This window comes from Nyctereutes procyonoides, unplaced genomic scaffold, assembly GCF_905146905.1.
Source record: "Nyctereutes procyonoides isolate TBG_1078 unplaced genomic scaffold, NYPRO_anot_genome, whole genome shotgun sequence".
Taxonomy (NCBI): Eukaryota; Metazoa; Chordata; class Mammalia; order Carnivora; family Canidae; genus Nyctereutes; species Nyctereutes procyonoides.
Window position 1 is genome coordinate 64,487,754 of NW_026575051.1, and position 26,986 is coordinate 64,514,739.

At 37.3% G+C, this 26,986-nt stretch overlaps 1 protein-coding gene across 4 annotated transcripts in view; it reads right to left on the reverse strand.

Moving 5' to 3' along the window:
• PDSS2 (decaprenyl diphosphate synthase subunit 2) overlaps window positions 1–26,986 on the reverse strand; it is a 253,994-nt gene that overhangs the window by 79,041 nt on the left and 147,967 nt on the right. For all 4 annotated transcript variants that reach the window (XR_008665127.1, XM_055330701.1, XM_055330700.1 and 1 more), the window contains exon 3: window positions 22,076–22,274. Coding sequence is in view for 3 of the 4 variants with exons in the window: in XM_055330701.1 (XP_055186676.1) it covers window positions 22,076–22,274 (199 nt within the window). In the remaining variant the exon portion in view is untranslated. The remainder of the gene's footprint in view (window positions 1–22,075; window positions 22,275–26,986) is intronic.

The following is a 26,986-nucleotide window of genomic DNA, read 5'->3' on the forward strand; positions in this document are numbered from 1 at the left end:
AGAGGCAGATTATATTAATTTGTGGAAAGACTTGCTTTAAAATTTTAATACATGGGCATTTATCTCCAAATTTATATTTACATTCATACTATGTAACACAGACAAGGCTGCTGATATGGAAATTTTGCTGATTAAAGGCATATTTTTTTTTCTAGCTCTGTAGATGGGTTAATTTGTAAGACCTATACAAAGTCTTTTTTTTTTTTTAATCACATTGCCCTTTAGGTAACCAAATACTTAAGAAATATTGTAGCAATATGAGCTGCAGAGGAACTAGAAGGACAATGATCCTACAGTGTTACCAGATGTGTTGAGTTATTTAAGTGGGGAGAAAAGAAAATGAATGGATTTTTTCCCCCTGAAGGTATCAGATAAGCCCTATTCCCAAATCCAGAAGGATAGAGTATCGCCAATAGGTCTATGAAAGATTGTAACTAAATGCAAAGCATCAGATTGGATTACAGTTTATACAAGCAACATCCCAAGATCCCCCTGATGGCTGGACACGTAATACAGATCAATCACTCACTAAGAAATGTTATGGTTTTGAAACAGTTTGAGCTCTGAGACCAGTACTGGTGAAGCGAAGAGGGATTTCAAAGAGGAAGTCCAACATTCAACGTCAAAATGATGGCACGAACTTTTAACAATGGCTCTGGATAACTAGATTATGGCCTTTACTTCCCCGAAATTTCAAACCAGAGAGAAGCAACAGAAACATTTTATTCTCTCACTCTTTTTCTCTTTTATGTAATTAGCAAATATAGGCAGACCTACACTTACATGTTTATAATTTATAAATGACCCATACTTCCAAATAAGCCACTCACTCAAACAGGATACACCTTCATACTCAGTGATGACCACTGAGGAAAAAACTTTCGACTTCTTTGGGTTAACAAGTCAAGGATGGTAAGAGATTATGAAAAGCAGGAAGAGCCTAAGGGAGTTAAGTGTTTCCCAGGCAAGGGTGACTGACTCAGTGCACACATAAGCCTCTCTCCATTGCCTGAAATGTTTCCGTTACTTTTATTTTTTTAAAAAGATTTTATTTATTTGACAGAAAGAGAGAGAGAGAGAGAGCACAAGCAGGGGGAGCAGGAGAGGGAAAAGCAGACTCCCCATTGAGCGGGGAGCCTGATGATGCGGGGCTGGATTCCAAAACCCTAGGATCATGACCTGAGCTGAGGGCAGAGCTTAACAAACTGAGCCACCCAGGTGGCTTTTACTTTACGTTTAAAATTATACCAAAGACAGATGTGTTTAAGTCTCATCTTCCTTTAAAATTGTTATATTTCTAGAAAGACCACAGGACTAACAACAACACATACTTTAACAAGGCCATTTAATGATCTGAACCTTCTTTTTTCCAATATATGGCTTACCAACACAGGCATTCACCTGTTTAGACATCTGTTATACTTAAATATAAGAAAGCACCTGCGTAATAGTTTTCTCCCTTAGATTCTTGTGAAATGACTTGTTCCAGCAGTGCCAAATGGTAGCAAGGATAGTGTCCGCCAGGGAATCCAGAAGCCTAATTGCCATCTGTCCTGGGACTAAGAGCCTAAGCCCCTACTTCTTGGCGCTCTAGACAAGACTCAAGGACTTCTGTTCCTTAGGCCTAGGGGGGATGGGGTGCAAGTGAACACTTTCTACTACAAAAAGAAGACAGACTTAAAAGAGCATCAAGGTTAGCCACTCTTGGAAGGTCAACAAATTAGAGGGCTGTAATGAAAGAAAGTAGAGCATTAAGAGGCAGAGGATCTAGATTCTATTTCAAGGCCTACTACTAATTTCATTGGGAGATCTGGGGCAAACCGATGCATTTCTCAGAGTTTGAGGGAAGTTGCAAAACACAACTCTTGAGGGTCCCTTCCAAATCTGATTCTGAGCTTCTAGAAACGCAAATCTTAGTATTTATAATTAGGCATGTAAATTTGAAAACTGTTTTTTTTTTTTTTTTTTGGTAAACTTTGATGAGTTATCTTTGCTCAATTATTTTTATCTGTTTTCTTCACATGGACCTTTCTCTCTGTCTGACCTCTGATGACTTTCTTTGTGAAAGTGTCTGCACCCAGTCCTCCTTGGTTCCAATACCTAGAATCATAATGAAACAATTTCCATTTTCTGAACCAGTTCCATTTTTTAAACGACTGTAACTGGTAGCCCACCCCACCAGCTGACAAAAACGTCATCTGTGGGGCAATTAAAGGTCAACATTGCTGAGTTCTGGGTCTTGAATGGCTCTAATGCTTGGGAAGAATCATACTACCAGATTCAGAATGATGCCAGGTTTAAGTGCAAAATTGAGTCAAACAAATAATGGCTCTACTTCGTTGCATGGCTTCCTCTCTACTGAGGACACATGCAGAACACATAGAAGAGGATCTGTCACCATTAATGTTACAGAGTTTACTTTAGCTGTCTAGAGAATAATCAAACAGGAGATAAGTTTCTTTATTTCTGCATTTCTGGGAGGTGCAAGAATGGGAGAATTCCTTACCTGCATGTGCCATACAAAAACACTTTTCTGATTTGTCCTAAACCTGACTGTTCAGCAATGCCATATGCTATTCCCCAATCTTCTGAGTAACACCCTAGATTTCAGTGAGCCTGAAGTGGTAACTGCTCAGACTGTCAATGTTATGGGCTGGCTCATTGGGCAACCTTGTATGAAATAAATTTATTATTATTATTATTTTTATTGAGGTATAATTGATGGATTGAATTTTTTAAAATAAGTTTTATTTTTTAATTTTTAAAAGATTTTATTTATTTAATCATGAGAGACACAGACAGAGGGAGAAGCAGGCTCCATGCAGGGAGCCTGACGTAGGACTCAATCCCAGGTCCCCAGGATCATGCTCTGGGCTGAAGGCGGTGCTAAACTGCTGAGCCACCCAGGATGCCCTGGATTGAATTTCTTAATGGTTAATTTAGAGGACAAATTTCATCAGTCTCAGGGGAATATGTAATTGCTTCATTCTTTATATTTTGGAAACGGTAACTACAACTCAAAGATTCTTCTTAACTGAAATGCAAAAGTGATGCATACACACTCACAAAAGGTGTTGTGGTGATTATGGCCCTAAGCTGTACTAAAATTCTTATCATAAAGAATAGGAATTGGGAGGAGTAGGGGTGGTAAGAGAACAGCAATGACCAAAAAGCATCCTCACACTGCTATATAAAGATACAATACCTTAAGAACAATAAAAAAGCTGGTTAGAAACAGAACAGTACAATAGGAATTTTTAAAACAAAATGAGGTCAATCTATGTGTTTATATATGCTGAGAAAAATGTCTGAAAGGACAACAAAACAGTAATAATGATAATGTATAAGTGGTAAGCTCTTCGATGATTTTTAATTAAAAAATGTTCTTTTCAACTTTCCTGAACTGCTTAAATTTATAATTGCTACACTTATCATGGCTTAAATTTACAATGTATTACATTTTCTCCCTTTTTTTTTTTTTTAATTGTACTGCTTTTCTGATCAGGGAAAACAACCAGCTGGGGTACCTGGGTGGCTCAGTTGGTTAGGTGTCTGCCTTCAGCTCAGGTCACAATCTCAGGGTCCTGGGATTGAGCCTCACATTGGGCTCTCTGCTCAGTGGGGGGCCTGCTTCTCCCTCTCCTTGCCACTCCCCCTGCTTGTGCTCTCTCTGTGTCAAATAAATAAATAAAATCTAAAAATAAATAAATAAATAAACAAACAAACAACAAAACCTATTTCTGTGGGCTGGGCTGGGGTGCTGGGGAGAACATCCTGCTTTTCATCTTGGAGAGCCTTCCTAAGCTGTCTCCACAAATGGATTTCTGGAATATATTGATCAATCATTAGTCCTTGGATTAGCAAAAATAAAACCAGTAAGTGGTGGTTAAGCATTCAGTGGAGACAAGTTGTGCCTCTCTCAATAAATGTGATCCAGGAGTACTGTCAGTTAGCATTTGACAGATGGAATAGTATCGACTGAGTTGTAGATGGTTAACTACTAAACCAGACCACTTGATAGGAGCAAAGGATCACCTAGCCCAAATTGTAAGTAAATTCAACTACAGCTTTAGAACAATGTTAACCAGAAAGTAACGTGGCTCAAGAAAAGCTCAAGCCAGCATTAACTTATCTGAGTTGACATGGTAAGGCAGTATGGTTGGATCCTAACTCACTTTAAAAAGGTTGCTATGTACTTAAACTTGTTTAGTATACAGAAACTGTGGAGGCTATTACAGATTTATAATCATCTTCTAAAAACTTGCGCTGGAAAGGTTATTTTAATGACAGTTTTTACTACAGTGTGGAATGACAAGACAATGTGTGATCCATCACTCTATTTAGGAGGCAAATGAACACACAGCCCCTCAGCCTTTACTACTCTTAACAGCTGCTAGCAAAGGAAACAGTCATGTGTGTGCACGCATCTGCAGTGCTGATGGCATTAATTACACACAAATTTATTGCACCCCTTCCCCCACCTCCAAGAAGAAACAGCAATTCAGGAAACAGTAGCAAAGGTAAAACGCCCTTGGGGAAGAATTAATCTCATATATATTTTGAGAGGAACAAAAGATAGGTTTAGAGTAAATATGTCCTTTCCAAAGAGCTTTGATATTTGAAGGGATGTTGTCAAGATTTTAAGGCACAAAAAACTGTATTGTCAGTAATTATTATTGTAAAAATGTCTTAGGAAAAATACTTCCATAGATAAAGGATGCGATAGCTTGCTAATAGTAACCAGGGCCATTAGCTACACTCTTTAGTTCCTCTTCACACAAATGATGCACAAAATATTTGAGAGATGCATTTAAAGATGCAAAGATTTACTTACATTACCAAGGTGAGGTAGAAGAACTTGTTAAGGAGTAGCGCTCTCCCATAGAGACCAATAAGAACATCTAACATTTGTAAAGCACTTTATCATTTACAAACTGGGTTTAAGCAAACTATTTTGTTCCAGGTGGATTGAATCCCCAGTGCTCAGCCAGAGCTTTCAGGCTGCCAGCCTCAGTGGAGAAGCGACCTCTGAAGAACACAGGGAGCAGCGCAGTGGCCAAATAAGGGGGTAAATCTACTCACCCACCACCTGGGCACAGACAACCCAGATGAGTCCTAATCTGCATGCTGATTAATATAAATGAGTAGCTTTAATAAAGCCATTGATGAAGTCTATGAAAGAATGGTTCTCTCCACTCCTTCCTATGAGACAAGGACCAGGTTTAATGAAGACAATGATGAAAGGTCTGTTGTAATAAACACACCACTAACTCACAGGAGTTCTGGAGGAAGCTTCTAAACTAGGCTTTTTGAAGAGAGCCTCTTCAATGCTGCCAAATGTGTAAGACCGTGCTTATTTGTGGGAGGGATAGCAATCTGTTCTAGTGGAGCTGGAAGTTCTTTCTGGCTAAGGGGGAAGAGCAGAGAGAGAAATGGCACAACCAGTAGGACAGGTGCAGCAAAAACTAAGCAAATTGATAATCTTAATTTTTAATTTAGAACAGCTGATACATTGGTTTATCGCCTCTAACTACTGGTAACATTTGTCAAAAAGGGCTCCGGAAATTCAGTGAACTAAAGAAAAGTTTAAAAATCAAGGCTGGTAAGCCTCAAAAGAAATGGGCCACAAGTTCAAAAAAATGGCTTGAGGGGCACCCGAGTGGCTCAGTGGGTTAAATGCCTACCTTTGGCTCAGGTCATGATCCCAGGGTCCTGGGATCCAGCGCTGGACCCGGCTCCCTGCTCCACAGGGAGTCTGCTTCTCCCTCTGCCCCTCTCCCTCTACCTGTGCTCTGTCTTTTGCTTTCTCTGTCTCAAAACAAATAAATAAAATCTTAAAAAAAAAAAAAAGAAAGAAAATGGCTTGACTAGGAGGTGATGAAATTTAGTACTATATTAGCTAATTCATTCCATAAACATTTGCTGATAGCTTATTATGTTCCTGGTACTATACAAATGCAACTAGTACTAATGACCTTATAAAGATAAACAATATTACTTTGTCACTGACCACTTAACAAGGTTAATGCATAGATGAGCTGCATGACCTTGGGCCAGCCATATCACCTCTTCGGCCCTCAGTTTATCTAGGTAGGAGACATTTGCATTTTATCAAAGTAAGCCCCATGACCAGAAATACCTAAATGTGTAGCTGTATACATTCTTTATTCATAACAATTGTAAGGATGATGCCAAAATATGGGTTTCTTTCAGTAGCAATAAAGTGATTCAAAAATAGAGTTCACTTTTGTTTTTAAAGATTTTATATTTATTTATTCATGAGAGACAGAATGAGAGAGAGATGCAGAGGCAGAAGCAGGCTCCCCGCAGAGCAGGGAGCCCAATAAGGAATTCAATCCCAGGACCCTGGGATCATGACCCAAGCCAAAGGCAGATGCTTAACCAACTGAGCCACCCAGGTGCCCATGAGTACTTTTTAAATGAAAGTGCATGGTTCTTGGCTTACTATTCACCACCGAATAATGATAATCATTCACTGATTTAAACCATGATTAGCTTCCTGAAAAAGTGGCAGATAATTTAAAATGCTTACACCAAAATGAAACTTTTCATAAGAAATCAAGGGAAAAAAGAGAGAGGCTTTCCAGCAGGTTATAAAAAAGTTGGTTAAGTATCTTGCATTATTACAAAAACTGTAAATAGTTGCCGGGAATTGAATGCTTAGTCATGAAAGTAATTCCAACAGTACTGTACAGCAGTTAGTTGCTTTATTTTTCACTTTCTCCAATGTAGGAATGCCTGTACATGAAGTCTGTTGTACTTAGATGTTCCACACTTAGCAGCACTGTTACACTTTGTTCTGAAAACTTCTCAGAGAGAATTATGTCTGCCATTTCAGTGATGTGCTCACTTTTCCCCATGCGGCTGATAACCTTCATTTTGCTTTCACTGCTTCTTCCTTTGATGGCACTCTCAGTGATGTTAAGTGATATTTTCCAAGTGTGATTTTACTTAACAGCTAATCCCACCTTTGAGAAACACAAGTTCACAATGTGAAAACTTCAGAACGCCAGAATCATGGTACATTATTTCATTCAACTGAAAGGATGCTGCGGGCTAGAACACTGCCTAATACCATCAACTTTCGAGATTTTAAAGTTGCAGCCTACAGTAAGAACTGTATTTTATATCATGACACGGTGTATGAACACATGCATATGTATAAAAATGAGTGAAAATTTTTGTAAAACAAAAATTTCATTATTGCCCTATTTTCTACTGTGTTCCATTAAAAAAAAAAAGTGTTCATAGTGATTTGCTATTGTGATTTCACTACCACCAATAAACACCATGTGATCTGTACTTTGAAATATTACTTTGTGTTATGCTGATACATGTCATGTATAGTTCATACCTTGGTTAGGCACCTTAACACCTTAACAGGGTCCCCAAATTTTTGACAGGCAGTTTACATTATTCTTCTGTTATAAAAGTGTTGATTTCTTTATCATTTTATTTCAAAAACATTTAAATTAATAGAATTGAAACAGAGGCAGAAGGCAGGTTAAAACAGAATTGTTCTTGGGTCCTATGGGGTATAGTGTTAGGATGCAATTCCAACTTGTATATATCATTAATATGGACTCTTAGCTTTCATCTTACTAGATTCATGAAAAAAAATTAGTTTAGACCACATCTGACCAGAGTTAAAAATTCCAGGATTTTTCCAAGATTCACAAACACATCTTGCAAATTCCAGGGATCCCATGTCTTTCAGAAACATAGTTCAATTTTTAGTTCAATTAGTTCCTTTTCAAACTGGGCTACACTAAAAGACAGATGTTTGTAATTTAGAGACATCCCAAGGTTTGCTTCAAAGGCAGCCACAGAAATAAAAGCATGACTCATATGCATTAAAATCCATGCATCTTGTCTAAAACTGTAATTGTATTTCTTCCAAATATGTTTGCAGCTCTTCAAAATCTGTGAATCAATGGAATTCTAAAAATAACTGGCTCTACTGGTACTGTGTTCTAGAAAATTAGGTAATCCTTTTTTCCCCCTCCTTCAAAGAAATCAGGTTATAGAAACTTGAGACTTGCTGTATTGTACTTTTGAATAAAAAATGAATACCTTTGGGTTAGAAATTCCCCAATCTATAGAGATACAATTGGCTTTCTTTCTTTTTTTTTTTTGGTTGATATAATTTACATGAAGACTGAAAATAGGTGATACAATTGGCTTTTCAACTGTTATTTCCAAGGCTTAACACAATGCACACAAACATTTTTCTTGCACTGCCAATACTTTTTCCAATAGATGAATGAGTTGTACAAATCATAGCTATTTTAAAATAAGTTTGCAAAACTATTACTTTGTTTAATCACTATTTTCAGAAATTTACATTTGCATATCACCTTATGGCTTTTAAAATATGCATATATATATCTCTAGATCTTAGATATTTATAAAAGATTTTTCAAATCTCTAATACATTTCTGAGTTTATAAACAACTTTTTCTTGATTCCTTCGTTTTTCTTCCTATTTCACGACATTTTCAGGATCTAAACGTATTGCAAGTTTAGACTCTTTCCTACAACACCAAGAATTGTAGACTATTGCCGTCAGTAAGGATATGGAGATGGAATTAATGCCTTTATTTTACAGATGAGGAAACTAAGAAAACAGGTTGTCTCTACTTAATAGTTATTTCTCTAAAATGTTTCATAAAGCTCCTATTGATGTTTGTATTGAAATATTTATTCCAATATTTTAAAACTACTAGTTGTTTAAGATACTATAAATTTCAATATTGGTAACTGCAAAATTGCTGGCAAAAAAAGGTATCATGGTTCTTAGATGGTTTGTTTGAGTTCTACTACAGTTAAGCATGAGGATTTGGAGCCAGATTGCCTATATTTAAACAGCAGCTCTACTGTTTCCTCAAGGAAATTACTTAACCCTTTCCTGTGCCTTGGGAGAGATCAATACACACAAAGCACCTACAATGGTGTCTTCTACATAGTAAGGATTCATAAATATAAGTTGTTCATATTATTTTGTAAATGTTTTGTACTAATTTTAATAAATATTAAACATTATACATCACAAAGTTTCTAATTTCACTTGAAAAATGGAATATTAATACACTTAGAGACCGCATTCCTGGCTGGCTCAGTCAGTAGGGCATGCGACTTTTGATATTAGGGTCATGAGTTCAAGCCTCATGTTGGGCATAGAGCTTACTTAAAAAAAAAGACATTAGATAGACAGTCTGGAGAAAAAAGATGAATGATCTAAACTAGAATTCTGAGATAAAATGTTCCATCCAACATTAAATGGAGAATTAAGAAAAAAAAAAGGCAGAGATAGAAGCTAGGTCCATAGACTTCTTCTTAGTTCTTTCCACTTATGTGGCTTTATAGGTCATCTCTGAGGAGTATAAAATAGGTAAGTGTACACAACTCAACACACCATGAAAACATAAGTGATCCACACAGAAGTGAAAGCTGAAGCAGTTTAGGAATGACATAGTTAATCCAATATTCTAAATATGAAAAACAGGAAAACTATCCTTTAAAAATCAAAGATTGGCCATACAGTATAGTTTTGGTGTTTACTCATGTCTGACTAACTTGCTATGCACATTGAAAATGGCCCCAGAACAAAGACAATTAAGCCACATGAATAACAACAAACAATGCATTTTCCAAAATGTTTAAAAAGAAACTTCCTTGGCACAGTCATACTTTCCAACAAACTCACTTTAATGTTTTCACAGTTTACAATATCAGAAATGACCTCAGGGTCAGGCATTTGTCAGTTAATGGCCTGTTGGGCTAATGGCCTTCAGCTTTGCCTTGGGCACACAAGTCCTCCAGTAGGTCATTAGCTGCCAGGAAAAGGCTCTTCCCCAATCACTATTGCTAAATAAATAAAATTTGCTCCTGGGTTAAGGACTCATAGCCAACTCTGGCTTAGGGTGATTTTTTTCCATGAGTATTTACAACTCTGAGGAATCAGGAAAATGATGGAAATGCTAAAACCAAAATTATATCAGTACAACTGAGCTATATATGGCTACTAATGACAAGTAGCCACATGGATCCCTTTGAATGCTCTTACCTGTTCTTCTGCTTATGGTGTTCAAATTTGGTATCAATCTAATGCAACCAGGCACTGGATTACAAATGCACCACATTTTGGAATTTTATATTTAAGTCAGTTGTTTGGAGCTCCAACCTTTTTTTTCCCAACATTTGACGTTATAAATGGTAGGTAGGTTCCCAGGGCAGCCCACTAAAGCTTGGTTAGACCATAACATTAGAAATGCCACGTACTTAAAATAGAAAATAAAATAGAAAACCAGAATCTTATAATACCTGCAATTAAACAAAACAGGAAAACAAAACTAAATAGGAAAAATTTTTTAAATGGCCTTTAAACATTGACAGTTATAGGGAAATTTGGTTTAATGAGATAATGAGGGTAGAGCAATGGTTCTTTCTCATATCTTTTTCATTTCTAATTATATAATTTTCCTTATTCTTAACAAAAGACCATTCCAAGCTTTACTCTGTTTGCCAACTCCTAAGTAAAGTTTTTCGGCTGATTTTTCCTTTGAAAGTAGCACAGAGAAGGCAAAAAGATGGATAACAATTTTTCTGAAATAACAGGCAAGATAAAGAATGAAAAATGAGAAGAAAAGGGTTGAAGAGGATGTGTATACACTCTAGGGATTGCCTGAGATAAAATTAACTGATTTGTGAACAGAAAGAGACAAAGAAAGAAGCATTGAGGACAAATCTATGGGATAAAGAAAGGATGAATGAAGAGATGTGAGGTCAGGTAGCTGACAATGTAGAAGAAGGAATCTGTTGTGCATCTATCTACTCAGTACTTTTGTTAACCCCTAACTCAGGAGGTTCCTTGAGGAAAATCATAGAAAGGCAAAAGGAAGAGTACTGAATAACTCGAGCTGTAGATTTTTTTCCTCCCTCTGACTTTAAGTATACTATAAGATTACCATAATCAATGTATTTCTATCTCTTATGGCCAACCATGGTGTGGGCTTCAACTCTACCCATTTAGAGAATATATTTTTGTAGAACCCAGACTTTTTTTTAACGGGCTTCTTTGAATGCCAGGCATATGGAAGAAATTCCCTTCCTAGTCACCAGTTTTCTGGTTGACAGACACGCAGAGAAGTGTCCATTTTGCCTGATGGCATTTGACCTTCTTATGGCAAAAAGACACTTTATTCCATTGTTTTATGGCACCCAAAGGGCAAAGTTCAAGTTTTTAATGAGATCATAAATTTTAAAAGAACATAATATTGTATTCTTGTTGCTAGTACACTTCTCAAACACTAACCATTTATCACTTTTGCTTTAAAGATCAAGGAAGTGGTTTAGAATGGATATAATGTCTGTTTAATAGGTAGCCGTGTTAGCAAATTATAAGAAACTGGAAAAATCTGGGGATTTTGAAATTGTAATTTTATGATGGCATCTTGGCTTTAATTGATAGGGAGGATAGCTGCTTTTATTGCTAGAACATATGACACCCCACTTACCTTCTGCACACATTTACTCTAGTCATGAAAATCTATACTTGAGTGGGCTATGTGTAGAAAAGAACATTAGGGATCCCTGGGTGGTGCAGCGGTTTGGCTCCTGCCTTTGGCCCAGGGCGCGATCCTGGAGACCCGGGATCGAATCCCACGTCGGGCTCCCGGTGCATGGAGCCTGCTTCTCCCTCTGCCTATGTCTCTGCCTCTCTCTCTCTCTCTGTGTGTGACTATCATAAATAAATAAAAATTAAAAAAAAAAGAACATTAATCTTGGGTGTCAGACTAAAGAGGCTAAAAGATATTAATAATTTCTATAAGTAAAATAGTGTACACAAGATCACAATGTGTATTTTAAATGAATATGATAGAGAAAATCTCAAATTTCATATGATATAGCATGTTTCTAGGTTTCACTTTTCTTTTTTTTTTTTTAAGGTAGGCTTTACACCCAAAATGGGGCTTGAACTCCAGACCATAAGATCCAGAGTGGCATGCTCTATTGACTGAGCCAGTTAGCCACCTCTAAATTTTTCTTTCTTTCTTTCCTTCTTTCTTTTTCTTTCTTTCTTTCTTTCTTTCTTTCTTTCTTTCTTTCTTTCTTTCTTTCTTTCTTTTCTTTCTTTCCTTCTTTCTTTCTTTCTTTTTAAGATTTTATTTATTTATTCATGAGAGTGAGAAAGAGGCAGAGACATAGGCAGAGGGAGAAACAGGTTCCCTGTGGGAAGCCTGATGTGGGACTTGATCCCAGAAACCCAGGATCACGCCCTGAGCCAAAGGCAGATGCTCAACTACTGAGCCACCCAGCCCCCTGCCCCTTTTTTTAAGAAGAGAGAGAGTGCACATGCATGGGGGGGGGGGATTCAGTAGGAGAAGGAGAGAGCATCTTAAGCAGGCTCCATGCCCAGCATGAAGCCTGATGTGAGGCTCAATCTCACAACCCCGAGATCATGACCTGAGCTGAATCAAGAGCTTAATTGACTGAGCTAGCCAGGAGTTCCAGGTTTCACTTTTTATTGTGAAATTGAAAGTAGAATTAATATAACAGATAATACAAACCTCAAGTAACCAATACCAGTCTCTTTATTAAAATATATAGATGATGTAAAAGGGGGAGATTTATATGCATAAATTGAGCATTATTTATACAAACAAAATTCTTCCTTGTAAACAACATATTTATGCCTTTAGGAAAACAAAGTTAACATAAGGAAATACATCAGCTATGTAAGGAGTACATCTGTGCCCTGTTATTTAGAAATATAAATCACTAATGCTTAATAGAACAGTCCCCAAGACTGACATCATAATGTTCTGGGGTGTTCAGATGAGAGCCAGGCTAACTCACAGTCTCCCACCTGATGTATATAATGATAGGTCCATTACATGAAAATGACTATAAAAGTAGAAAAAAATAGCATGGTGAATTCAGTTTTTTAAAGACTACGGTTATCACTATACATGTAAAATAAAGGACTTAAAAAAAAAGTGACAGGTAGCAATCCACACAGCCTTATTTGTACTGTGGCTTAATCCTAAAGTACAGATCCAGTCTACAAAATAAACAGGGACCTGAAAAAAGCCTCTAATGGTCAGCCAGATTTCTAAATTATAGTGCTTTTCCATTTCATGTTTTTTCCCCAATTATTCATTCAGTATGTCTCACTGATAGCTTGATGCTCAGACACTAAAATTTTAGATTCTGGTATGACCCCATCATTTCAGGATTCAGTGATGTTCTACATGAACACAATATAGAGCAACTTATTTCAATGGAGTCAGGGAATTTATGGCTTAAAAAAAAGGCATTCTAAGGTCTCTAAGTCTAGGGTCTGTGTACAGTGAAGTACTAAAACAAAAAAGTATACCTTAGCTCCCATAGTGAAAATGAATGAAAATTCAAACAGTAATTTTTAAACTTACTCTTGAATTCAAAATCTTGTTAATTCACATTTCTGTGACTACAACCATAAAATAAGAAGACAATTACCAGAGGATTAATATACCAATTTCTATACTTAGAGATATTTAAAAATCTAAGTGTTACCTAAGGCAATTACCTTGAAGACCCCTAAATGTCTTCAGGGAAAAGCCAAAGGGAGAATAATTGACTTTGCTAATTTTACCCTTGGCAATTATGAAACAGCTCTGAATTTCTTATGACTGCAGAACCCTTCATCTATGGTCTGCCCCAGGAGAAGTGTAGACATAAACACATAACACAGAAATTCAGACAAGAATCCAGTAACACAACAAAATAAAAAATTGGTAGAATGTCATAAAAAATTAAAGTTGCTACAAATACACTGACTTTACCAAGTTAAATACACATCCTCAAAAAAAAAAAAGCTGTCACTGTGAAAAAACTGACATACTATATACAGATATTCTGTATTAATTTCTATTTGCTCCCTTACTGCTCTGGTCTTTTTATTGCTATTGTTGACAAATTTTTCTTTTATTTTTTTTGGGGGGAAGTATACTTGACATACAATATCCTGTTAGTTTTAGGTGTATATAATAGTGATGCAATACATTTTTTAAAATATTTATTTATTTTAGCGAGAGAAAGAGAGAGAGAGAGAGACACACACAGCGGGCCAAGGGGAGGGGTAGAAGAAGAGGAGAGAGAGAAAATCTTTAAGCAGACTGCACCGAGTGCAGAGACAGACACAGGGCTCGATCTCACAACCCTGAGGTCACAACCAGAACTGAAACTGAGAGTCTGACGCTCAGCTAACTGTGCCACCCAGGTGCCCTTGTGGAATTTTTATACATTGCAAAATAATCCATACAGTAAGTCTAGTTACTATCTGTCACCATACAAAGTTATTACAATATTATTGTATTCTTCATGCTTAACATTACATCCGTATCTATAACTTACTTATTTTATAACTGGAAGTTTACCTCTTAATCCCCTTTATCTATTTTGCCCACCTCAACCCCTTCCGTTATGGAAACTAAGAGCTTGTTCCTGTATCTATGAGTCTGTTTCCGTTCTGTTTGTTCATTGGTTTTGTTTTGTTTTGTTTAGATTCCACATATAAGTGAGATTATACGACATTTGTCTTTCTTTGTTTGACTTACTTCACTTGGCATAATATCCTCTAGGTCCATCCATGTTGTCATAATGGCAAGATTTCATTCTTTTCTATGGCTGAGTAATATCCATACACACACACACACACACCCTCATATATATGGCATATGGTATGTATACCACACCTTCTTTATTTTTTTAATTTTTTTTAAATTTTTATTTTATTTTATTTATTTATGATAGTCACACACAGAGAGAGAGAGAGAGGCAGAGACACAGGCAGAGGGAGAAGCAGGCTCCATGCACCGGGAGCCCGATGTGTGATTCGATCCCAGGTCTCCAGGATCGTGCCCTGGGCCAAAGGCAGGCGCTAAACCACTGCGCCACCCAGGGATCCCCCCACACCTTCTTTATCTGTTCATCTATTGACAATGCTTCTTACAAGAGAAAATTAAAACATCATTAAATAGAAATCTAACTTTACTAAGGCATTAACTACATATATAAAACTTAAAAAAAACTTAATGTTGCCCCAAAGACATATTTATCACTACCTCCTGCTCCACCTAAAAAATGCTTATTAATGATTAGTATTATCCTTAATCAACTTAAGCTTCTGAGAACTCATATAAGAAAATTAGTTTACTTCTGAGACATTACTTTCCTCAAAAAAAAAAAACTGTCAAGTATTTAAATGAAAGGAACTGGTTCTGAGTATGAAGATTTGCCTTATCAAAGAGAAGTCTTGACTTTCAAGAGCTTTGTTACCCCTATAATCTCCTCAGTTTAAACTACTGTTCACATGGCTTGGAAACCATCTATTATGATTAAAACAGAGCTACTGGAAGACTAGATTTGTAGAAGATCAATTATGGACCCCTGGACGTGGTACTCAAGGTCTTTCACAAAAACTGATCCCTGATCCAGTGAAGCATCTTTTGAAATTGACCTTCATCGAACCTGCAAACTTTGAAGAATAAGGGACAAAAAGATCCTTTTTTGGATGAATAGAATGGTTGCATAGAATAAAGGCTTCAATTCAACACACAACTATCAAATTAAAACAAAACAAAACAAAAAAACAACAAAACAAAACAAAACAATTTACCATGGCCTAAAAAGGGAAAAAAAAAATTCCTCACCAGAAAGGGTCAATAAAATGAAAATCTAAAAATGCAAAACCTGTGCAGAGACCATGAAGGATTAGGGCTCACTGAAGAGGGAAGAAATGCAGGATCATTCTTATTTCAAGGAGAAGCTTCAGGCTGAACTGTTTGCTTGGATATGCTGTTTTTGGTGTGTGTGTGTGTTTGAATCAAATACTGCCACTGAAATCCAGTGCCTAATGGAGCAGATGGTGGAGGTCTTAGACTGTGGAACATTTATAGTGATGCTTCTGAATGCAAAACAGTAAGAGTGGATTTCACAAACTACGAAACTGAATTGATTTTAATGGGAGTAAAGCCTGCATTTTCTCTGAACTTGAACTACACTGAAAGAAAGAATGTGTGGACGATACAAGCTAGCTAAGAAAAAGGAAGCCTCATTCCCATAAATGAGTGGTTAAAGCAAGTGAATGTTTGTGTCATTACAGTGTGATTAAATTTGTGTGAAATACCACCATCTAAACCTTATATAAGATTTCAACAGAATAGTTTAAAGTAAGTTAAAACTAATAATTAGAGAAGATAGAAATTTTTCTAAAGGCAGTAAGCCTTGCTTTTAATGTAGGGGCCAGGCTGAGGCTAATTACCGAAATGTGGATCTAATTACTAAACCCTATCTCTTCTTAGGTATGTGAGTCTAATCCATGAGTGGCCAGTGTGTGTGACTATAGCTAATCATGTGCGGCACCAGGCACCCAGAAACTACACCAAGCCTGCATTTTCTGAGGCCTGCTCCCTCTCCAAGACCCAGAGTTCATCACAGACCACAATAGGTACGGTCAAGAGGAAAGATGGATGATATAGTCACAGCGTGGCTCTCAAAGGCAATGGATCAATCATCCTTCTACTAACATATGAATTCTGGTAAAGGAGAGAATTTAGTGAGACCCATCAAAGTAGACTATACACATAGAAAATAGAGCAATTCGAGGATAAATAAAAATAAAAGGATGCCCAAATGGTAATAAATCTCTGGCAGGAGATTTGAGATTCTCTATTATTCTATTTTATATAACCAATTCATTTCTTTTGCAGTTTTTTTTTTAAGATTTATTTATTTATTTATGATAGACAGACAGAGAGAGAGAGAGAGACATGGAGACACAGGCAGAGGGAGAAGCAGTCTCCATGCCGGGAGCCCGACGCGGTCCTCGATCCTGGGACTCCAGGATCGCGCCCTGTGCCAAAGGCAGGCGCGAAACCGCTGAGCCACCCAGGGATCCCCCTATAACCAATTAATTTCTATGTGAATATAAACTATATATTAAAGGCACCTTACCATTTTTTCCCTAAAAATCAGCAGGCCCATCTCATGAAAATATGTGCCAGCCAAAAGTCTGACGAGAAGATAGAGCAGAATGCTATCTGTGTCCCACTATCTTTATCTGTATCTTCCAGAGTTTTGGCTGGGCACATGGCTACCCACAAGAAAGTTTACATTTCCTAGTCTCCCCTATAAGTAGGTGTGGCCATATCATTAAATTCTGGCCAGGAGGTAAGCAGATGATCTTTTTCTTTTTTTTTAAGATTTTATTTATTTATTCATGGGAGACACGGAGAGAGAGGCAGAGACATAGGCAGAGGGAGAAGCAGGCTCCCTGCAGGAAGCCCGATGTGGGACTCAATCCCAGGACCCTGGGATCATACCCTGAGCCAAAGGCAGATGCTCAACCACTGAGTCACCCAGGCGTTCCTAAGCAGAATGATCTTAAGTAACTTCTGAGAAATGTCTTTAAAGTGGTGATACTATATAATTTATCATCCAAACTCAGACACCTAAAAGGGAGTGCTAAAAAAATTAAAATTTTATACTTTATTTTTGTAAAGATTTTATTTATTTATTTGACAGACAGAAGGACAGAGAGCAAATGTAGGTGGAGCAGCAGACAGAGAGGGAAAAGCAGGGTCTCTGCTGTGTAGAGAGGATAACCCTGGGATCATGATCTGAGCTGAAGGCAGATGTTTAACCCACTGAGCCACCCAGGTGCCCCAATTTTATACTTTTTGAAACATGTATTTAGTTTTGTTTGCTTAAATTTTATTTAAATTCCATTAATTAACCTATAATACGTTCTTGGTTTCAGATGTAGAGGTCAGTGATTCATCAGTGTTATGTAACACCCAGTGCTCATTACATCACAGACCCTCCTTAATGCCCATCAGCCAGTTACCCTGTCCTCCTACCTGCCCCCCCTCCAGTAACCCTCAGTTTGTTTCCTATGATTTGGAATCTCTTATGATTTGTCTCTGATTGAAACATGTATTTATTAACTAACAATTGACTTTATTATGTTGGTAGACTTGTTAACAAGTTCTCTTAAAAAACTATTTTCAAAAATGAAATTTAAAAACAAAGAAAAATAACATACATCCATGTACATGAAAACAAAAAAGAACTTTATATTGGTTATCTGAATATTAAAAAATAGTTAGTAGAATAATTATTCTTGGTATATATTTACATAGTTTAACTATTTCTTAGCCACATTTGTCCCTAATATTGTGCAAATGGCATTTTTCTGAAGAATGTGCTTTTTTTTTTTTTAAAGAATTTAAGTAATCTCTATATCCAACATGGGGCTTCAACCTACAACCCAGAGATCAAGAGTCACATGCCCTACCGATTGAGCCAGCCAGGTGTCCTGAAGAATGTGTTTTTAAAAATACGGCACTTGAAAATAAAACTGCCAGCAATATTCTTCACAGTTACACTTTATGACTAATTTGAAATTATTCATACCTTCAATTGATTCTTATTGGCAGATCACAGTATTTTTTAATTGAGAGAATGCTCAATCTATAGATTCTGAGTTACCTGTAGGCTCTGAGCAAATTTGCTAAATGGAAGAGGAACTCCATTCTAATTATTTTTAAATATTGTAAAATGTAACTATTCTAGTCCAAATATTTTCAAGGTACTTGTCTTTGCTTCCTTCAGAGTACTTTTCTTTGACAAATATTTTTATAAGACAAAGCTTGTCAAATAAATTGCCTATATGATTCTTTTGAATGTTTTGCTAAAATTAGATGCTGCAAAATCTAGGCCTTCTCAATTTCATTTTATTCATGTGTGTGTGTATAATTTATTCAAAATAGGAACACTACCAAAAGATTCTTCTTACAAGGTGAGATATTCCAAATCACAATTACAGAACTGCAAATTTTAATCCTGGGTAGTATTTGAGATCTTACTATTTATTTTGTTCTCTTCCTCCTTTGCTTTTGTAAGGAAAAATTCCAATGGAATTTTCATTAACTGTAATTCATTAATTCTTTTCATTATAATTCCCTAAAAGTTTCATTTGGTGTTCTATTTGTTGAATGCTTGATTTAAGATTTTGAATGGATTCTGAACAAGATGTCACCAAAACTTTAGTGACTCATTCAATACCATTTTTGGTTACAAAGATTTTGAAAGTCTGATTAATGATAGGCAACAAAGACAGAAGGCGCATATTGCTGTGCTGACCCTGTATTTTTGTACTCAACACAAAAATCCTCAAAATCTTAACAGTTCAAAGACTTGAACATTAAAGATACTTGTAAATTTTTATGGGATCCCTCGGTGGTGGAGCGGTTTGGTGCCTGCCTTTGGCCCAGGGCGCGATCCTGGAGACCCGGGATCGAATTCCACATCGGGCTCCCGGTGCATGGAGCCTGCTTCTCCCTCTGCCTGTGTCTTTGCCTCTCTCTCTCTCTCTCTCTCTGTGACTATCATAAATAAATAAAAAAAAATTGAATTAAAATTTTTATAACAATACTTTCTATTTTAATTAACAGAATGTTGATGCTTGTTTGGATGTGATTATGAATTATGGGTATGCCACAGCAAATTCCAACTATTCCATAGGTTTTGTAATGTAGTAAGAACATTGTGTGTGCCTCACCAAAATGTGTACCTGTATTGTTATTACCACAACACTGTGTGTGCCTCACCAAAAAGTGTACCTGTATTGTTATTATAAACTAATAATTTTATCTCCCATGTTGTACTTCCAGTGTGGGGCTTGAACTCTTGACCCTGAGATCAAGAATTGGATGCTTTACTGACTGAGCCAGCCAGGTGCCCCTTCCATGTTGTACTTTATTTATTTATTTATTTTTTCCATGTTGTACTTTAAACTGAAGTTCCAATCTCACTCATAATGGCTTTACCTCTGATAGAATATACTTCCAAAAGCTTTACCTTGATTTCATGAATGGATGGAAAAAATAAAGCTTTTCCTGAATTAACTAAAATGATTTAATTGCTTAAAGTACCTGAAGACACTCAACTAAAATGGAATTATTTAGCTGTTTGCAAAGTTCTCTTCTGCCAACAAATGGAAAGTTATTGCTTACCCTTGACCACGTGCACATAAAAACTTGTAGTCGAAAATGAGTGAAATTAATTTAGAAAAATAGACATTTGTCTAAAAGTTAGGCTTCACAAAGTGGAAGGAATATATACCTTCTGTAGCTATATATGTTAAGTTGTCATCTTCAGGAAATCTTCTGAAAGTAAATACTAACTTCGGAAACAGATCGTGATACTTTTTCAGCAGATCTGATGCTTCTTGTTTTCATGTGGCCAGTGATAATAGTATGGCCTCCACAGTGGCTAGTGAATGTTCACATTTTGCGTAAATTATGCATTCCTTATCAACTTTCTCAGTATTTAAAAAAATGAAATATATAGTTTTTAGCTTATTGCTGCCAAGAGGGTTTATTGCAAAAACAAAGTGTTGCCAAACAATTAAACAGTTAGAGGTTTACATTATACAGGCAAGCGTGGTCAGTCTACTCTCTACCTTCTCTGATCAGCCTTGATTTCCCATAGATACTTGACTGATGTCCAACTTCCACCTTACTATGTTTCCCACTGAGCTTTTGGACTGGTACCTGGTGGCTTGGTGACTCTTGAAGGCCATGCACAGGCCTCATAGGTTAACCTAGACATTCAGTGCACTTTGTTCTATCAGCAATTGCCCTGCGTTCTGTCCTTGATTGGGAGGTGTCTGAAAGGGCTGGGAAAAGAGATAAGTTATTGCTGGTTGTCCTCTAGATTTAATATCATGTTAACATGAGAGCACTCTCTCCACTGTACATGGGTCTCACATACTATTAGCCTACACTGGACAAAAACTGAGGCAGAGGTTGGAAGTATAAAGCAGACATCTACGAGACCTATCCTGGCTCATCCTAATGTAACTATTCATAATTGTTTTCTCTTAAAAAAATCCAGGACAAATGTTAAATCAGATGGTATTCTGGGTCAGCACTTAAGACTATCCTAAGCAAACCAGGATGTCCTCTCACTTCACCTTCGAGAGAAGGAGATCTGTCTTTCTCTGTACTTCCTCCTCCTCCTTTCCTGTGGAATGGAGTGAGAACATGATGGCAGCCATTTGAGGCCAAAAATAAAGCGTAAGATAGGGATGGCGGAGCAGTAAGACAAAAAACATCTTGGTTCCTGAGTTTGTAGAATTAACCCCAGACTGCCTACTCCTGGATGTTTTTACATGAGAAAGAATAAATTCTATCTTGTTCAGGCTACTGTTATTTCATGACTAAACTGATTCAAACTCATATATAAGGAATATTTCTATCATCTTTCTAGAAAACAGCTTGGCAATATGTATCATCAAGAATGCTAAAAATGTTTAAACCCTTTGCACCACTTTTAGGTATTTATCTGAACAAAATAATCTGAAATGAGGGATATGGCTGTGTAAAGATGTTTATTGAAGATCTATTTATGACAATAAAAAATTAGAAGTGACTTAAATTCCCAAAACGAGAAGTCTGTTAAATAAATGATATTACATCTAAATAGCTGAATATTACACAACCATTACAAAGTGTGTGAAAAATGTTAATAACATAGGAGAATACCCACATTATAATATGATATAGGAAAAAACTGTCAGGATTAAAAAAAAAAAACCTTATGCATGTTAAGTTCTCATCTATGTCACAAAAAATTCACATATATAAAGGTAGGAGTAAGCAAACAAAAAGCTTGAAAGGAAACACACTGCAATATTAACTAACAGTGATTATCTCTGGATAGTGAAGTAAATAGGTAATATTTGTTTATATATCTTCTTTGTGTTAAATATTTGACAGTATTTTATAATTAACAAATAATTATAACCAGAAAAACGGAAGTTAATTTCAAAACTCCTTGCTAGCATTTACTGGTTTTACCTGGTGCTGACACTGCCACCATCATCACAATTTTACTGAGCATCTATCTACATGTGGGGAATTGGGGCAGCAGGGTACACAGACCTCCATAGCTCCAGTAGAGCCTCCTAAAAGCCATCAGATACAAATAAACTGCCCAGTATTACCTTGGTATTTTGTAGCAGAGCTAGTCCGTTGCAGGCATTTGCTAGAAGAAAGTCTCCACTCAGGATAGCTATTTTATTTCCAAATTGCATGTCTTTCAGTGGTCCATCAGAAGATTGCAATTCGTTTAAATTTACTATCCCACGATGTACGAGGAGAGCAGTATGGATAAGTTCTGTGATCTCTGCCAAACTTCTTTGACTAAAATATGAAGGTAAGATTTGTCTGAGTTTCAAGAATACCATCATATCAGTAATGCCAGTTTTCAACAATAAAATATTTCAGTGACTAGTCTCTTTCTCTCTCTCTCTCTTTTTAAAATATTATTCCTTTTTAATGAAGTTTTTAATAGAGGGCTCTCCACTGAGCAGTTTGGGATCTATAAGCAGATCTTGACATGTTCCTTCCGTATAACATTCCTCACCTTCCATCCCATGAATAACCAGGATTTTCCAGAGAAGCTGGCCAGTGCGGCCACCCTCTACAGTTCCATTTAGATACTTGTTATTAGTATACCTTTCCCACCTCTGTGATTTTAGGATTACTGAAAATCCTTACTAGTACCTAATGAAACTCCAATTTAAGGGGAAACAACCTGTGTCAGGCATTATGCTAAGCACTTTTATACATTATCTTTTTTAATCCTAATGCAAAGCTATGGTATTTACAGAGCTGAATAAAATGTGGCCTCCTTCCTTAAAGATCTTACATTTCAAAATAAAAACCAAGATATATACCTACAGTAGTAAATAAAACAGAGAAGGCCCTGGAGAAGTTTATAGTATAGTATTGTATCAGATGGGATGTCAATAAATGTTTTTCTTTCCTTTTTTTAGAAAAAGACTTTATTTATGTATTTGATAGAGGAGAGAGAAAAGAGCACAAGTGGGAGGAAGGGGGAGAGGGAGAGGGAGAAGCAGCAGAGCCTGATGTGGGGCTTGATCCCAGGACTCTGGGATCATGACCTGAGCCGAAGATAGACACTACCATCTGAGCGACCCAGGCACCCCAAAATGCTTCTTTTCTTATACTTTTCTATAGTTTATACATTTTCTACAATGACAAAAGTATTATTTTAATATCATAAAAATCCAATTTCTAAAATATTTAAATTCCATAACCATCCTATGATAGGTATTAACTTCTTGTTATATGTGAGAAAATTGTTGCACACTGTTAAATGACTTTCCCAAAGGCACACAGTAACGTAGGGCTGGAAATCTGTTGGAATTTGTTACAAATGACTTCATGGAATCAGACTACCTGGTTTCCTTGTCCTTGGTTGTCTCTTCCACGCAAACTCTGGGCTTAGCCATGTGACTGACTTTGGCCAAAAAGACCTTAGCAAATGTGACACAAGCAAAGCCTGAAAAATGCTTATGGATTAAGACTTGTCCAAAGCAGTCACATGAGTGATCCCAGGCAGAACTATCTGGTCAATCCACATATTGCTAAGAAATAAAATGACTGTTTCAAGTTACTCAATTATAGTTTGCTACGTAGCAATAGATAACTGATACAGAAACTAGCATATCTGGGTGTGCTGCTTAACAAAAGCCTAAAATATGTGTCAATGGCTTTGAGTCTGAATGATGGGGGGCGGTGTGGGGGGGGCTAAATGGGAAAGCTGAAGAAATGGCAAATTCCTAGTGGCATCTGGAAAGGCAGTGAGAAATTGTTATTGGAGACTGAGAAGGGACATACTGTGTTAGAAGGTAGTGAAACAACTGGGAAAACTGTTGCCTATGGTAACTTGAAAGATAGAAAATATATATAATGAAATTATGTATCTGGATGGGGTGATTGATTCTCAGGCAGAATGGTGAAATGTCATTTGGATTATTGTAGCTGTGCATGCCAAGGTACAAGAGAGATGAGCTAAAGAGAGAATTGTTAGTTTGGAAGCACAATTTACAGGACTAGTAAGGGAGCAAAGACTCGCTATGCTGAAAATAAAACTTTTGGGACACCTGGATGGCTCAGTTGAGCGTCTGCCTTCAGCTCAGGGTGTGATCCACTGGAGTCCTGGGATCGAGTCCTACATCGGGCTCCCTGCCTGGAGCCTGCTTCTCCCTCTGCCTGTGTCTCTGTCACTCTCTCTTCTCTCTCTCTCTGTGACTCTCATGAATAAATAAAAATCTTAAAAAAAAAAAAAAGAAAACTTTCACATCTCCAGTCTCTCCAGAAAAAATCCTGCCAAAGAAAGAAATGGTACTAAGAAAAAGATAAAAACAAAACTGTGGCTATAAGACCTTTTCTAGAGACCTAAAAATATAAGGTGGTGCCCAACAGATTCCTTTGCTAGACAAAAGGTCTTCTAAGAACCCCAAGGGTTCTGTCCCACAGCAGCCTTACACCCAACTTAAAGTTGAGATGTCCATCTCCAAAAAGAACTATGGATGTGGCTTTTAGGACATGAAAAGAACATTAATGACATTCAAGGAAAAAGCAGTTAAGGGAGTTGTATGAGCTTTAAGTGAAAGTGACAAGAGACAGTCCAAAAGGAAAACGAAAAAAAAAAAGGAGCTTCTAAATCAACTTCCATGGACAAGAAATCAGGCTGAGACGGCTACTCAGTTACAAGTATAAATCTCCCCCTCCTCCTCCTCCTCTTCTTCTTCTTCCTCCTCCTCCTCTCTTCTTCTTTTCTTTCTCTTTCTTTTTCTTTCTTTTTCTTTCTTTCTTTCTTTCTTTCTTTCTTTCTTTCTTTCTTTCTTTCTTTCTTTCTTTCTTTCTTTCTTTCTTCTTTCTTTCTCTTCTTTCTCTCCTTCCTTCCTTCCTTCCTTCCTTCCTTCCTTCCTTCCTTCCTTCCTTCCTTCCTTCCTTCCTTCCTTCCTTCCCCTCCTCCTCCTTCATTGAAGTAGAGTTGACACAGTGTTACATTAGTTTCAGCTGTATAACATAGTGATTCCATACTCTATGCTATGCTATGCTCACAAGTGTAGCTCTCTCTGAATTGTTTCTTATTGCAAATGTTCAGGGAAAATAGTTCAGAGAGTAAAGGATTCTGGAGGACAGTGGATCAGGGAACCTCTCCTGAGAAACAGACTGGGTCCTAGTCAAGAAATATTCCTTGCTTCTAGAGACAGAGGTCCTCATGCTGTATGCCCAGTTGGATTTCAGAATTACTATGGGCCATTGATTATTATGTGCTTTCCATTCCTCCCTCTTTGTCAATGGAAGTGACTATTGTGGTTATCTTGTTCCTGGCTCACCATTCTATGCTATGTGTAGTGGCGGTACAGGTAGGTTATAACTCATCCTTTTTGTTCTCTGGATTAAGAGGAGTCGCATCTACAAAGGAACCTAACCAAAATTATGAGATCGTGGACCTTGAGCTTGATGGCATGAAATACATGAGACTCTGGGGTCTTGGGAAGTGGTTAAGTATATGTTGCATAAGGAAGGAATGTGAATCATGGGGACCTGAGGGTAGACTGTGGCAGACGATTATACCAATGGCCACTGACAAATCATACCTCCTGACATCCATGTCACGTCTCCTCCTCGATTAGCTCTGAGTTGATTATATGACTTGTTTGGCTAGTGGGATACCAGCAAAAGTGGGACAAACAAGCTTGGTAAGTGATTTTGCACTGGGGCTCACCATCTTGGAATGTTTTCCCAAGACTACATGTGAAGAAACCTAGTCTAGCCTCCTTCACGATGAAAGGCAACATGGAGAGAGGAAAACCCAACTTTCCTAACCATGCTTACTTTCCAGTTGACCTCCCGGTAAATGCAGCCACATAAATAAACCCAGGGGGAACTAGCAGAGGATCAGTCCAGCCAATCCACAGAACTATGAAAAATAAAATGTTTACTGTGTTAAGCCAGCAAATTTTGGGGGCAGTTTGTTATATAATAGAAAATTGATAGAGACTTCATTTTTTTGACTTTTTTTTTTTTTTAATTTATGATAGTCACAGAGAGAGAAAGAGACATAGGCAGAGGGAGTAGCAGGCTCCATGCATTGGGAGCCCGACGTGGGATTCGATCCCGGGTCTCCAGGATCGCGCCCTGGGCCAAAGGCAGGCGCCAAACCGCTGCACCACCCAGGGATCCCTGATAGAGACTTCAAAATCCTTTCTATTTTTACTATACTAGGCTGCTTCCTAGATTGCCAGCTGCAAAATTTTAACATTTTCTCTGAGGAAGGTAAATTTGTGCTGGGACTTGAATGGCAGGTATGGTATCTCAGCTAGAGAGGAAGGGCAGACACAACAGTAGAGATTAGGAATCCCAGAATAACGAAGAACAGGAATCAAGGTTTGGTGAAGGCAAGAGGGGGAGGAGGTCAGGTTGGCTAGAGTACAGGGTCTGTGGGGATAAGTGAGAGGTAGGAACCTGGAGCTAGATTACAGCAGGTTAAAGGGCCTGTATTTTGTTCCACAGGCAGCGTTTTTGAGGAGGGATGATATTTCTTTTTAAATGATTTAGGAAAAATATTCTGAAAGACAGCCTTAGACATGGAGACAAATAAATATAAAACAATCAGATAATAAATATAAGACTTTTTAATCCTAAATTAAAGACTACTGAAAAGTTAACAGAAAACATTTAAAAACAAAAGGAGCGAATATTTAAAAGTATCGTTTAAAATAGTAACTAGGGGATCCCTGGGTGGTGCAGCGGTTTAGTGCCTGCCTTTGGCCCAGGGCGTGATCCTGGAGACCCGGGATCGAATCCCACGTCGGGCTCCCGGTGCATGGAGCCTGCTTCTCCCTCTGCCTGTGTCTCTGCCTCTCTCTCTCTCACTGTGTGCCTATCATAAATAAATAAAACAAAAAAAAAATTAAAAAAAAATAAAATAGTAACTAAAGAAATAAAAACATATTTTATTAGCATTCTGTTCTCTAGTTTATAATACCAATCACTGGAAAAATCCATATAGTCACATTTCACAGAAATCA